Source organism: Cetorhinus maximus, chromosome 8 (assembly GCF_964194155.1).
Source record: "Cetorhinus maximus chromosome 8, sCetMax3.hap1.1, whole genome shotgun sequence".
NCBI lineage: Eukaryota > Metazoa > Chordata > Chondrichthyes > Lamniformes > Cetorhinidae > Cetorhinus > Cetorhinus maximus.
Window position 1 is genome coordinate 54,664,458 of NC_135886.1, and position 15,080 is coordinate 54,679,537.

General features: G+C 45.0%; 1 protein-coding gene across 1 annotated transcript in view; it reads left to right on the plus strand.

The window, feature by feature from the left end:
• LOC144683639 (26S proteasome non-ATPase regulatory subunit 13-like) overlaps positions 1-13,925 on the plus strand; it is a 51,205-nt gene extending 37,280 nt beyond the window's left edge. The window contains exons 10-13 of the mRNA XM_078546880.1: positions 140-202; positions 8,206-8,286; positions 9,153-9,269; positions 13,755-13,925. Of these exons, the coding sequence (XP_078403006.1) occupies positions 140-202; positions 8,206-8,286; positions 9,153-9,269; positions 13,755-13,850 (357 nt within the window). The 3' untranslated portion in view covers positions 13,851-13,925. The remainder of the gene's footprint in view (positions 1-139; positions 203-8,205; positions 8,287-9,152; positions 9,270-13,754) is intronic.
• The last annotated feature ends 1,155 nt before the right edge of the window (positions 13,926-15,080 follow it).

The following is a 15,080-nucleotide window of genomic DNA, read 5'->3' on the forward strand; positions in this document are numbered from 1 at the left end:
TAAAAGCAGAATACGATTATGTTTAATAGATGCATGCAGAAAGGTAGCAATAGAACTGGCTCAGCCTAGCCATACCCTGTGCCTATTCTCAGTGTGTGCAATAGTGACAAGCACTAATTCACCTTTCTTTCTCTGGCAGTCTGACCTGGCCAATAATGAACAGCGACTGAAAGCGAAACTGCAGCTACTCTGCCTGATGGAGGTAAGCTTTGCAGTTACCAACTTGCTATGGTAACGTTACAGTAGCAAATGAAGAGTAGGGTGATAGTTAATCTGAAGTAAGCACTTCCTAGGATTGTCACTCCCGGATTCAGATATAATGTTCCAAAATGGAACTTGTCTGACAAGTGTTCCCTTTCCTGCCAGTGTAGTTACTGTACTTTAACGTAGGTGATATATTACTGGACTAGTAATCCATTCACCTGAGCTAATAATCGAGAGAATGAGAGTTCAAGCCTCAGCATAGTTTGAGAATTTGAATCCAGTATTTAAAAAGCAGGAATCAGTAAAAGTGATCAGAAGTGGTCAATTTGTTGTATAAAACATAGCTTATTCACTTATGCCCATCTGACACACATGTAACTGTAGTCAAACATTAATGTGATTCACTTTTACATACCTGCTGAAGTGGGCTAGTAAGCCACTCGATCATATCAATCTGCTACTCGAGGCAAATAGGGAAGAGTAATAAATGCTGGCATTGCCACCAATGCCCATGTCCTGAAAATTAATTTTGAAAGTTTAGAAAAACAGTGGATTTTATCAAGGACACATTATAACACTTCATAACACTTGAGTTGTTTACAAGGAAGAGTTATCTATTGTCATGTGCCTTATTCCACCCTCTTACCTGTGCCATTCTGGAACTGACCTTTAGAAGGTATATGAGTGAGCTTGGGCTAACATGTTTGCCAGTTTTCTCTACCTCTTCCCCCTCTGTCTGGCCTCGGCTCAGTACCTGCCCCAGGCATAGGTAAAGGCAGACTCTAATCCCCGGCACTGTGCCAAATAAACTTGACAAACCCCTACTGCGATTTTTCTTGTAAACAAGGGGACCGGCAGTAAGATTTCTGGTAAAGGTTTGTGTCATTGTATTAAAGCAAAAGAGCCTAATGAGGTTTTTACCAAGTTGTGAAGCCAGGAATGTTACAATTGCTGTGTTAACTTTTAAAAGATTTATCCCTGTTTTAAGCCACTAATCTGAATAGAAGACAGCACAGACAGCTGAGTTTAAATTAATAGGCAATCAACTTTCACAATTCACTGGGGGAGGTCACTTGAAGAAGGAACCTCCGTATCTCTGCTGCTTTTAGAAATTATTGATAGGTCTGTTTTTGATATTTGTTCCCAGGATTGAGGATACAACTGTCAGGAAAGATTGGGCAGGTGGGACTCTTTTCTCTGGGAAAGGGAAGACCTGATAAAGGTCTTTAAAATCAGGAAGATAGCAGAACAAATAAAGCATTTAGGAGGGATCTTTTTTAAGCAAAGTGCAGCGAGAATGTAGGAGTTGGCACATGGAGTGGTTAAAGCTTGATGCACTGAGGAATGAAAAGGGAATAGAGGGATACTGGAACAGGGTAGGAAGAGGTAGTTAGACTGGGAAGAGACAAGTATGAAGTATAAACAGGTACCAGTTGAGACGAACAGCCAGTTTCTGTGTTATAGGTTTAATGTAATCATATTCAGATTGACCTGTGATTGTGTGGTAGCACAGTACTCATGGTTGGATGTGTGACGGTACATTTCAAGTGCTACAAACTACTTTTTGAAATAACTGATTAAGCCAAGTCAACATTATTTTTACAAAAAGGAGATTGTGTTTGGCAAATCCTAGTTTTCTGAGTGTAACTAGCAGGGTGGATAAAAGGGAGCGGTGGATGTAGTACATTTGGATTTTAAGAAGGCATTCAATAAGATGCTGCACAAAAGGTTGTTACATAATATTTGAATTGGGAATAATATTAGTGTACATTGGTTAACTGACAGAAACTGATTACAAATAAATGGGTCATTTTTGGGGTGGCAGGGTTACTAGTTACTCTACTAGACGCTCCACTTAGCAGGTGGGGCAAAATAGAAGCTCAGGGATGGGTGGGACCTCGGGAGAGATTTGACAAAGATGTCATGGGCGGAAGACAAAGGGAGTGGTAATGATGGTGTTAAAGAATAAAGAAGATACTAATAGTGGCATAAAGGTAAGGTAGCAGAATGTGTTAATAGCAGAACAAGGGTCAGTGCTCTGTGAAAGCAAAACATGAGAACGAGTTACAGATGCCCCTGTGGGGGGAAGGAACTGGGGGGAAAAAAATCAAAAAAGATCAAAATGGAGGACGGAGTTCATGGTCTGAAGTTATTGAACCTAATGTTAAGTCCAGAAGGCTGTAAAGTGCCTAATCGTAAAATGAGGTGCTGTTCTTCCAGTTTGCATTGGGCTTCACTGCAACATTGCTACAGGCAAAGGATGGAAATGTGGGCATGAGAGCAAGATGGCGAATTGAAATGGCACGCAACAGAAAGGTCGGGGTCATTCTTGTGGACTGAGTGAAGGTGTTCACAAAGCGGTCACCCAGTTTGTGTTTAGTCTCCCCATAAAAGAGGAGACCACATTGTGAGCAGCATATACAGTAGACCAAATTGAAGGAGGCACAAGTGAAGCGCTGCTTCACCCTGAAAGGAGTGTTTGGGGCCTTGGACGATGAGGAGGGAGGAGGTAAAGGGGCAGGTGTTACACTTTCTGCGATTGCATAGGAAGGGGATGAGGTATTGGGGGTGATGGAGTGGACCAGGGTGGCATGGAGGGAACGGCTCCTACAGAATGCTGATGGAGGTTGAGAGGAAGATGTGTTTGGTGGTAGCATGCTGGAGTTGGCGGAAAGAGTGGAGGATGACCCTTTGAATGCAGAGGCTGGTGGGGTGAAAAGTAACAGGGCACTTAGACAAAGACAACATGGATTTATGAAAGGAAAATCAAGGTTGACAAACCTGCTGGGGTTTTTTGATGACGTAACTAGCAGAATAGGTAAGGGAGAACCAGTGGATATGGTGTGTTTGTATTTTCAGAAAGCTTTTGGTAAAATACCACACAAGAGGTTAGTGTACAAAATTAAAGCACATGGGATTGGGGGTAATATATTGGCATGGATTGAGAATTGGTTAGCAGACAAGAAACAAAGAGTGAGAATAAATGGGTCTTTTTGGGAATGGCAGACGGTGACTAGTAGGAATCAGGGATCAGTGCTTGGGTCCCAGCTATTCACAATATATATCGATAATTTGGATGAGGGAACCAAATGTAATATTTCCAAGTTTGCTGACGACACAAAACTAGGTGGGAATGTGAGTGGTGAGGAGGATGTTAAACGGCTTCAAGGCGATTTAGACAAGTTGAGCGAGTGGACAAATACACGGCAGATGTAGTATAACATGGATAAGTGTAAAGTAATCCACTTTGGTAGGAAAAACAGAATGGCAGAGTATTATTTCAATGGTAATAGATTGGGAAGTGTTGATGTGCAAAGGGACCTGGGTGTCCTTGTACACCAATCATTGAAAGCAAGCATGCAGGTGCAGCAAGTAGTTAAGAAGGCAAATGGTATGTTGGCTGTCATTGCGAGAGGACTTGAGTACAGGAGCAAGGATGACTTACTGCAGCTATACAGGGCCTTGGTGAGACCACACCTGGAATATTGTGTGCAGTCTTGGTCTCCTTACCTAAGAAAGGATATATTTGCCATAGAGGGAGTGAAGCGAAGGTTCACCACGCTGATTCCTGTGTCATATGAGGAGAGATTGTGTTGACTAGGCCTGTAGCCTGTATTCACTGGAGTTTAGAAGAATGAGAGGGAACCTCATTGAAACGTATAAAATTCTGATAGGGCTGGACAGACTGGTTGCAGGGATGATGTTTCCTCTGGCTGGAGGGTCTAGAACAAGGGGTCACAATCTCAGAATACGGGGTAGACCATTTAGGACTGAGATGAGGAGAAATTTCTTCACTCAGAGGGTGGTGAACCTGTGGAATTCTCTACCACAGAAAGCTGTGGAGGCTGGGTCACTGAATATATTTAAGAAGGAAATAGATTTCTAGGCACTAAAGGCATCAAGGAGTATGGGGAGAGAATGGGAATATGGTATTGAGATAGAGGATCAGCCATGATCATTTTGAATGGCGGGGCAGGCTCGAAGGGCCAAATGACCTACTCCGAGAGCAAAGAGAACCCTATCATGGGTCTGGGAGAGAGGGGAAGGGGTGAGGACAGAGGTCCAGGTGATGGGTCATATGCGGTTGAGGTCCCTGTCAACCACAGTGGAGGAGAGCCTCGACTCAGGAAAGAGTAAAAGTCATGTCAGAAACGCCATCTTGGAAAGTAGCATCATCGGAACAGATGTGACAGAGGCAGAGGAACTGGGAGAATGGGATGGAGACCTTGCAGGAAGCTGGGTGTGAAGAGCTGCAGTCGAGGTAGCTGTGGGAGTCGGTGGGCTTATAATGAATATTGTTGGACATTTTGGTGCTTGACCCTTCCATGAGTTGGAACAGTTCCTGTCTACTCTGTCTAGACCAGCCTTATCCAACATAGGGCCTGTGGCCCAGAATGCGGCCCAATGAGGGTTTCCATCCGGCTTGCCAAACAGTGTTCAAAATATATGCAAGTGGAAGTGAAAGATTCTGTAAGGAGCTGCTCCTCCAATCACAGATTGTTTCTCTCTGCATGTGCTGCTGACAGAAGCAGCAAGAGAGAAACAGCCTGTGATTGGAGGAGCAGCGAACAGTGGGAAGGTGTGTGGCGGTGCTCAGCCTGCGACTTGAGGACTGCAGCGGCAGGGATGGAGAGTCTTGGGGGGGTGGGGGTGGTGGAGGCCACTGGGCTTGAGGCTGTAAGGGAGCATCTGTCTGATGGTGGGGGTGGGCAGTAAGAGGCTTTGAGAGAGTGTTTGTCTGTTGAGGGGAAGAGGCTGCAAGGGAGTGTTTGTCTGTTGAGGGGAAGAGGCTGCGAGGGAGTGGCTGGCTGTTGAGGGGAAGAGGCTGCGAGGGAGTGTCTGGCTGTTGAGGGGAAGAGGCTGCGAGGGAGTGTCTGGCTGTTGAGGGGAAGAGGCTGCGAGGGAGTGTCTGGCTGTCGAGGGGAAGAGGCTGCGAGGGAGTGTCTGGCTGTTGAGGGGAAGAGGCTGCGAGGGAGTGTCTGGCTGTTGAGGGGAAGAGGCTGCGAGGGAGTGTCTGGCTGTTGAGGGGAAGAGGCTGCGAGGGAGTGTCTGGCTGTTGAGGGGAAGAGGCTGCGAGGGAGTGTCTGGCTGTTGAGGGGAAGAGGCTGCGAGGGAGTGTCTGGCTGTTGAGGGGAAGAGGCTGCGAGGGAGTGTTTGTCTGCCAGGAATGAATTGAAACTGATCAGTAATTGCTCTAACAAATGCTGGATTATTCTGTCAAATTCCTGTCAGCAACAAACACTGATTTGAAATGTTGTTTCACGACAGCAGGAAATTTGTAGATTTGCATCCATATTGCAGCTGTTTCTTTTTTGTTTGTGTCGCGAGTTACGCCTTTCTTTGCAATTGCAAACTCCATGGGGCTGTAGTCTGGAGTTGCCAGATTGGAGCGCTGACTCTCTGGGAGCTTGGGCCTGTCTCGTCATTTCCTGGCAGAAAGTACTCATGCAAAAAAAGCCAGCAGTTCAGTCCTTCACCTCTTTAATTCCATTGACGGTCACTGACTGTCATTCGGGGCTGTCAGATATAGGTCAACAGTCTTAAATCAGCCTTAAAGGCTCACTGTAGGTAGCTAGTTCAAGTGCTGGACTTGGCAGCAGTGAGTAGCATGTTAATACAAATGTTTGGCCATGCTAGGGCAGGGGCTTCATTCCATTTTAAAAGCTCTTATAAGAATTAATGTACCAATGCAGTTGGATTCAATTCTAGTGTTAGGTTGTGTCCAGTCTTTGGAGTGGGAAAGAAAGAGAAAAACCAAGAAAAATAAAGAGTTTGCATTCCAGCACCTTTCACCTCTCTGGTCTAACTTGTACAAGTCCCATTCACCCATTACCCACTGTGCTTGATGACCTACATTAGGTCCTGGTCAAGCAACTTCTGGATTTCAAAATTCTCATAAAGTAAGCTAATAAATTAGTCTTCTCATTTGAAACTTGTTCACTAAAATGCACATTTCTTAAATTTTGATAATGAGTTAAATTTCTAATGCCTTATCTTTACAAAATGTGCTTGCCGGCCCTATGAGTGAGAAAAAAAATTGAAATATGGGCTCTTGCGTGCAAAGGTTGCACACCCCTGATCTAGACTCATGATTTTGAATACCTCTTTCAAACTTCCTCTCAACCTTTTCTTCTCCAGGAAGAATAACCTCAGCTTCTCCAATCTATCCATGTAACTCATCCCTGGAGCTGTTGTCATAAATCTTCCCTGCACTCACTCCAAAGCCTTCATATCCTTTCTAAAGGCCTGTGCCCAGAATTGGACACAGTACTAAAGTTGCAGCTGATAAAAGTTCATCATGACCTCCTTGCTTTTTGATCCTATGCCTCTATTTATAAAACCCAGGATTGTGAATGCCTTAATAGTGATTTTCCAAAGCTGCTCTGCCATCTTCAACAATATGTACACAAATACCCTCAGGTCTCTGCTCTTGCACCTCCTTTATAATTGTGCCCTTTATTTTATATTGCTTCTTCTCGCCCTTCCTACCAAAATGTATTACTTCACACTCCTCTGCATTAAATTTCATCTGCCACATGATCACCCATTCCACCAGTCTGCCTGTGTCCTTTTGAAGTTCATCATTATCCAGCTCACAGTTCACAATACTTACAAGTTTTGTGTCATCTGCAAATTTTGAAATCGTGTCGCAGTACACCCAAGTCTTTATATATCAAGAAAAGGAGTATTCCTAGTACACACCCCTGGGGAAATTCACCTTATACCTTCCTCTGGTCCAAAAATACAAACGGTCACCACTATGCTTTTTCCTGAACCAAGTTCACATGCTGCCATGATCTAATTTTGGGCACCAAAGGAATGAGGGATGTGGGCTTAGGGTTGGAATGTGGAGTTGATGTAGAAGCTCAACCATAATATTGAATGGCAAAGCAAGCTCAATGGGCCATATGGCCTATTCCTCCTTTTTCTTATATTATTGTTCACTTGGTTTAGGAACAGATGAGCTAATCTTTCAGCCTGGTACTTTGAGGACTCAAGAATCAGAAAAGATTGTGAATTTGAGGCACTATATTGATCAGTAGGGTCACCAGTTCAATGCAGCTTAATGTCTCTGCAATGAACCCCACTACCGTGTGTGGTGTAAATACAGCTGAGATTGTCATGGTCTACAGAAAAATCCAGAAGGCAATGAAAAGCTTGGAATCTCAACAGTAACCAACTGCTCACCAGTTACAAAGGGTTCACACATCCTGTGGTTTGTGTCTAGACTCTGCTCCAAACCTCACCATCATTACTGAACTCTGACTGTATTTTGCAATAAAAATAGGGAAGCACTCAGCAGATCTGGCAGCATCTGAGGAGAGAAAAAGAGAGTTAACATTTCAAGGCAGTGACATTTTGTCAGCCTGTTATTGATCTGAAATGTTAACTCTGTTTCTCTCTCCTCAGATGCTGTCAGTACTTCCAGCACTTTGTGTTTCTATGATAAAAGCATAATACTGCGGATGCTGGAAATCTGAAACAAAAACAGAAAATGCTGGAAAATCTCAGCAGGTCTGACAGCATCTGTGGAGAGAGAAACAGAGTTAACGTTTCGAGTCCGTATGGAAACATTAACTCTGTTTCTCTCTCCACAGACGCTGCTAGACCTGTTGAGTTTTTCCAGCATTTTGTGTTTCTATTTCAGATTCCCAATATCCACAGCATTTTGCTTTTGTGGGAGCATATTGCGCTTTCAGTGGGAGACGTGCTGGTTGAAGAAACATTAAATAAAATGATTAAACATTAAATAAACTGATATCTCGCTCACTCCTTCCCTCCCCTTTCTCTGACACCAGTCTGCCTGCTGCCCGTGTGTCGTGTCACCCGCCCGTTCTCTCTGTCTCTCTCTCTCGCTCTCATAATGGGAGGTGCAGGTGATCAGCTACCGATTATAAACCCCCAGCAGTTTAAAGCACATTACCAACATTGTCTAATCAGCCAGTTTTTGTTGTTGGCTTTCATTCTGTTGTTTTCATTGAAGTTCTTTGTATTTCTGAGATGGTGTTTACAAGACCAGCAAACCACCGGCAGATGACATTCCAGGAAATATCCCACCAGGCCAAGGTATCAGTCAATGAGGTGAGTTTCAGACTCGATCATTAAGTAGGCGGTCGCGCAGAGTCTTTTCTTTGTGGTAATGACACACCACTCCCATCCATTCACCTCCGCTCATGAATGGTTCTTGCATCCCCATTTCAGAGAGCTTCAACGTTTTTTTTCTCTCTACATTTGAAATTTATAAATTTATGTTATCATGCAAATGACCTGAGTAGATTAAATCCTTCTACTGCCATTTCCTCACTTTGTTGACTGTGTGAGGGCTCACACAAAGATGCCATTGTAGACTGTTTGGCAGTCTCCTTCAAATGCAGAAGTTAAACTACGTTCAGAGCATGAGGGGAACTAGTAAAGGTTGATGAAATGGGCTCTACTGAATCACAGTTTTAACTAAAAGGCCTAAAGTTTTGTCCAGCTCTGTCATTACTATTTGCAGGGTTGTTTGCCTCTAGTCCATCTATTTTATCAGCTTGTTTCTGAATTGGTATCCAGGTGAGAACTTATCCAGCTATAGAATTGACCTTCACATTTTTGTATTTTTGGTATATTTTTCTTGCATTTATGCATGTTTTTGAATTTCACGCCCTTTTGCCTTGCAGCCGAAATAGCTTAGGTTAATAAGACTAATATCAGACCATATCGCTGCTGATATCTGATACGAGCACACACAGTCGGATTACCTTGCTCTGCTTCAGTTTAATAGAGAGCCCAGCGCGGTACGTTTGCCAGCAATTGACCCACACCCCCATCTTAAGCCATGTTCTAGTAGGTAAGGTGCCATATTGGGGAGGTTGGCATTGGCAAGTGGCATGCAAGGGTGGGATTTGTTCAGCTGGCTGATGTGAGGTAGTTCCTACACTGTTTTAGTCCTTGTTCTGTTCCATCAGGTTGAAATGCTGGTGATGAAAGCACTATCTGCGGGCCTGGTGAAAGGGAGCATTGATGAGGTGGACCATAAGGTTCACATGACCTGGGTTCAGCCGCGAGTCATGGACCTGCAACAGGTAAAACCTATCGGATAGCAACTTCCAGTTTTGCAGTATACAAACATATGTCAAGCTTGTTGCTTTTTTAAATTGAAGCCCTTGAATTAGGATGCACATTTTCCACACAGGGTAGTGAAAATTAGGAACATTCTTTTCCCCCCCTTGGCTTGGTCAGTTGAAACTTTCAAGATTGAGATGAATAGATTATTAAGTAAGGGTGACAAGGGATATGGAGCAAAGGCAGGAGAATCGAGTTGAGGTACAGATCAACCATGATCTAATTGGAAACAAAAATAAAAATACCTGGAAAAACTCAGCAGGTCTGGCAGCATCTGCGGAGAGGAACACAGTTAACATTTCGAGTCCGTATGACTCTTCAACAGAAGTAAAAATAGAAAAGAGGTGAAATATAAGCTGGTTTAAGGGGGGGTGGGACAGGTAGAGCTGGATAGGGGGCCAGTGATAGGTGGAGATAGCCAAAAGATGTCATAGACAAAAGGACAAAGATGTTGAAGGTGGTGATATTATCTAAGGAATGTGCTAATTAAGGGTAGAAAGCAGGACAAGCAAGGTGCAGATAGCCCTACTGGGCGTGGGGTGAAGGGAAGGGATTGAAATAGGCTAAAAGGTAGAGATAAAACAATGGATGGAAAGACATTTAAAAATAATGGAAATAGATGGGAAAAGAAAAATCTATATAAATTATTGGAAAGAAAAAGGGCGGATCGGAAAGGGGGTGGGGGTAGAGGAGAGAGTTCATGATCTAAAATTGTTGAACTCAATATTCAGTCCGGAAGGCTGTAAAGTGCCTAGTCGGAAGATGAGATGCTGTTCCTCCAGTTTGCGTTGAGCTTCAGTGGAACAATGCAGCAGGCCAAGGACGGACATGTGGGCATGAGAGCAAGGTGGAGTGTTGAAATGGCAAGTGACAGGGAGGTCTGGGTCATGCTTGCAGGCAGACCAAAGGTGTTCTGCAAAGCGGTCACCCAGTCTGCGTTTGGTCTCTCCAATGTAGAGGAAACCGCATTGGGAGCAATGAATGCAGTAGACTTAATTGAGGGAAGTGCAAGTGAAATGCTGCTTCACTTGAAAGGAGTGTTTGGGCCCTTGGACGGTAAGGAGAGGGGAAGTAAAGGGGCAGGTGTTGCACCTTCTGCGGTTGTATGGGAAGGTGCCGTGGGAGGGGGTTGAGGTGTAGGGGGTGATGGAGGAGTGGATCAGGGTGTCCCGGAGGGAACGATCCCTGTGGAATGCCGCTGGGGGGGTGAAGGGAAGCTGTGTTTGGTGGTGGCATCATGCTGGAGTTGGCGGAAATGGCGGAGGATGATCCTTTGAATGCAGAGGCTGGTGGGGTGATAAGTGAGGACAAGGGGGACCCTATCATGTTTCTGGGAGGGAGAGGAAGGTGTGAGGGCGGATGCGCGGGAGATGGGCCGGACACGGTTGAGGGCCCTGTCAACCACCGTGGGTGGAAAACCTCGGTTAAGGAAGAAGGAAGACATGTCAGAGGAACTGTTTTTGAAAGTGGCATCATCAGAACAGATGCGACGGAGGTGAAGGAACTGAGAGAATGAGATGAAGTCCTTACAGGAAGCGGGGTGTGAGGAGCTGTAGTCGAGGTAGCTGTGGGAGTCGGTAGGCTTGTAATGAATATTGGTGGACAGTTTATCACCAGAAATTGAGACAGGTCAAGGAAAGGAAGGGAAGTGTCAGAGATGGACCATGTGAAAATGATGGAGGGGTGGAAATTGGAAGCAAAACTAATAAATTTTTCCAGGTCCAGACGAGAGCATGAAGCACCACCGAAGCAATCATCGATGCACCGGAGAAAGAGTTGTGGGAGGGGGCCGGAGTAGGACTGGAACAAGGTATGTTCCACATACCCCATAACGAGACAAGGCATAACTGGGGCCCATGCGGGTACCCATAGCCATACCTTTTATTTGGAGAAAGTGAGAGGAGTTTAAGGAGAAATTGTTCAGTATGAGAACAAGTTCAGCCAAACGGAGGAGAGTAGTGGTGGATGGGGATTGTTCAGGCCTCTGTTCGAGGAAGAAGCGGAGAGCCATCAGACCATCCCGGTGGGGGATGGCGGTGTAGAGGGATTGGACGTCCATGGTGAAGAGGAGGCGGTTGGGGCCAGGGAACTGGAAATTGTTGATATGATGTAGGGTGTCAGAGGAATCACGGATGTAGGTGGGAAGGGACTGGACAAGGGGAGAGAGAATGGAGTCAAGATAGCAAGAAATGAGTTCCGTGGAGCAGGAACAGGCTGACACAATCGGTCTGCTGGGACAGTCCTGTTTGTGGATTTTGGGTAGGAGGTAGAAGCGGGCCGTCCGAGATTGGGAGACTGAGGTTGGAAGCTGTGGAGGGAAGATCTCCAGAGGAGATGAGGCCAGTGACAGTCCTGGAAACAATGGCTTGATGTTCAGTGGTGGGGTCATGGTCCAGGTGGAGGTGGGAGGAAGTGTCTGCAAGTTGACGCTCAACCTCTGTGAGGTAGAGGTCAGTGCGCCAGACAACAACAGCACCACCCTTGTCAGCAGGTTTGATGACAATGTCAGGGTTGGACCTGAGAGAACGAAGTGCAGCAAGTTCAGAGAGAGACAGATTAGAGTGGGTGATCTAATTGGGCTTGAGTGGCTGACTGGAACACAGTTGTTACTATGTTCCTCTTCTGCCTTAGTTATAAATGTTAATTCCAAGCAATCAAGCTTATGAAAGGATTTATTCACTGGCTTATATGCCCTGCCCGGGATAATCTTCATGATGTGTTCTGTTCCTCAAAGATAAATGATATTTTAAAAAAAGAACGGCAGAAATTATTGAGTGATCCCTAAGCATTTACTCATTGTGGAATTGGGTTGGATGAACTTGTCTGTTAAATTTAGGCGCACTATTTAAAGTGAAAAACCTGAAACTTTCTAACTTCGGGTGGAGAATGCCATTTTATGTAGAGCTGAGATTCTGAGCTATCTGATGGTCCAACACACGCAGCAGCAGAAAGGAGACTCGGTTTATAAGAGTTGAACTGTTGTTCAGTGACAGCTCTCTTACTTCTGAGTTAGAAAGTCACGGGCTCAACTCCAGCATTTAATCCAGGCTGACACTCCCAATGTAGTGCCGAGGAAGAGATGTTAAACTAAAGCCCCCTTGTTTTAATGGATGTAATGCACTTGCCCTGGCCAACATTTAACACTTACTGACCTCTGGTTGTCTACTTATAGCAGTTCCAAAATAATCCATTATTTGTGAAGTATTTTGTGACAGCCTGAGCGTGTGAAGCTTGCTATATAAGTATCAATTCCTTCTTTAAGAAGACACAGCCTATAATTTACACTACATAGTCACGTATGTTCTACAAGCAGTTCCAGTAATAATTGCAATGGTGACTCACTGGTTGTTGCAACATATCAACTTGTAATTTAAAGTTTTTTTTAAACATATAATAACTTAAATCTAGTCATGTGAATCAATGTTTCAGACCATCTGGAGCTTAAAAAATGAGAATTGCTGTTCGGTTCTTGGTAAGGATTCACTAAATACCTTTCCATCCAGATACTCACCATGGATGTTTATGATGCAGTCAGTCATTTAATTCTGACAGCCCCCCAACTAAAACAAGCCCCAACCCAGCAGCCTCCATTCGGGAGGGTTCCCAGCCCAGCAGCCTCCGTTCGGGGGTGGGGGGGGTTCCCAGCCCAGCAGCCTCCGTTCGGGGGGGGGGGGTTCCCAGCCCAGCAGCCTCTGTTCAGGGGGGGGGTTCCCAGCCCAGCAGCCTCCGTTCGGTGGGGGGTTCCCAGCCCAGCAGCCTCCATTCGTGGGGGGGGTTCCCAGCCCAGCAGCCTCCGTTCGGTGGGGGGGGTTCCCAGCCCAGCAGCCTCCGTTCGGGGTGGGGGTTCCCAGCCCAGCAGCCTCCGTTCGGGGGGGGGGGGGTTCCCAGCCCAGCAGCCTCCGTTTGGGGGGGGGTTCCCAGCCCAGCAGCCTCCTTCGGGGGGGGTTCCCAGCCCAGCAGCCTCCGTTTGGGGGGGGTTCCCAGCCCAGCAGCCTCCGTTTGGGGGGGGTTCCCAGCCCAGCAGCCTCCGTTCAGGGGGGTTCCCAGCCCAGCAGCCTCCGTTCGGGGTGGGGGGTTCCCAGCCCAGCAGCCTCCATTCGGGGAGTGGAGGCTGGCTGGAGGTTGAAAGTGATTTTGATGCTGCAGAAGCAAATTGAAATTTGTTATTTTAATATAAAAATGTAATTTGTATATGAAAAATCAAATTTGTGGGCACATCCATCTGTCATATTCTCAACCTGTTCTATAAAGCCCTAAATATACAATCAAGATATTACAATATACCTTATTAAACCAAAAGCGTGGGCAGGTGGGGGAGGTATTCAGGGTGTTCAAACACATCTCAATATATCTTTTGAACGAATATCCACATGAGGGAGTGTTGTTCTGGTGATGATTCCTGGTTATATTAAGTATTTGAATGTGTGACTATCTTTAACCTTCAGGTATCTGCCATGAAGGAGCGTCTGGAAGCCTGGTGTGCTGATGTGAAGAACATTTCCATCTTAGTTGAAGACCATGCACATGAGGTTCTTGGCTGAAACCCCATTGTACTGGCTTGTGATTTGCATTTTAGTGTTCGTTCTTGCAAAAATTAAAAAACTGTTCTAATGTTTTGTTTGCTGCAGAAGCAAGTTAATCCTGTTATTTTCTTGTGAAATTTACATAAACATATACCCCTTTATGTGTTTACACTGGATACAAGGTTTGTTAATTCAATGTGTTTACATAGAATTGTTAATGTTACAAATGTCTTAAGAGTGTGTTTACAAGAGAACTTTCTCAATCAGTATGCTTCCAACCCAGAGGAACAAAGCAGACCTGGACCTAGTTTTGGAGAATACATAAGAAATAAGAACAGGAGCAGTCCATTTGACCCCTTGAGCCTCCTCTGTCGTTCAATAAGATCGTGGCTGATCTGACTGTGATCTCAACTTTCCTCCCTCTCCCAATAACTGTTGACTCCCTTGTAAATCAAAAATCTGTCAAACTCATCCTTGAATATATTCAATGACCCAGCCTCCATAGCTCTCTGGGTAAAGAATTCCAATGTCCCTCTGAGAAAAGAAACTCCTCATCCTGAGTCAGGAATTGAAAAAAACAGCCATTCAACATTTACCCTATTACCTTCTCATAAAGCTGTCAATCAACCATAGAATCAATAACAAAACACTTATGCACCTCACAGCTCTTGATCTTGAGTAAATAAACATAGGCACTGAGAAATCACATCAAAGAAAGAATAACTTTTTGAAGGTTGTTAAGATGTTAATCAAACAAAGCTTGCGCTCCCCTCTGCATGCTGTATTGCATTGGCTGCTGAGCTGAGTGGGTTTGTCATTCTTGGACTTGGCTAAGCATTCATTTTGAGGCCATCTGGAAAAACAGATGTCATAGCCATGTGTTATAGCTGCTTTTGTAGATACAGATGATTGTTTGGTGTTACAAAAAACATGATTAGTCTCATAGTCCACTCAGATACATTGCCCTATATGCCGAGTGTCCAATATTATGCAACTTTTGTTGCAACCCTGGGCTTTGGAAGAGCTTCATCCCCAAAAACAGTGTGAAGTTAAATAGAGGGGAAAGTAGCCTCAACCCAGCCCAGTGACAATTATTACAGTGCAGAAGGAGGCCATTCAGCCCATCATATCTGCACCGGCTCTCTGAATGAGCAATTCGCAGTGCCATTTTCTCGGCTTCTCTCTGTGCATCCTTCTTCAATTAACAGTCTAATTTCCTTTCTGAATGGTTCAACTGAAGCTGCCTCT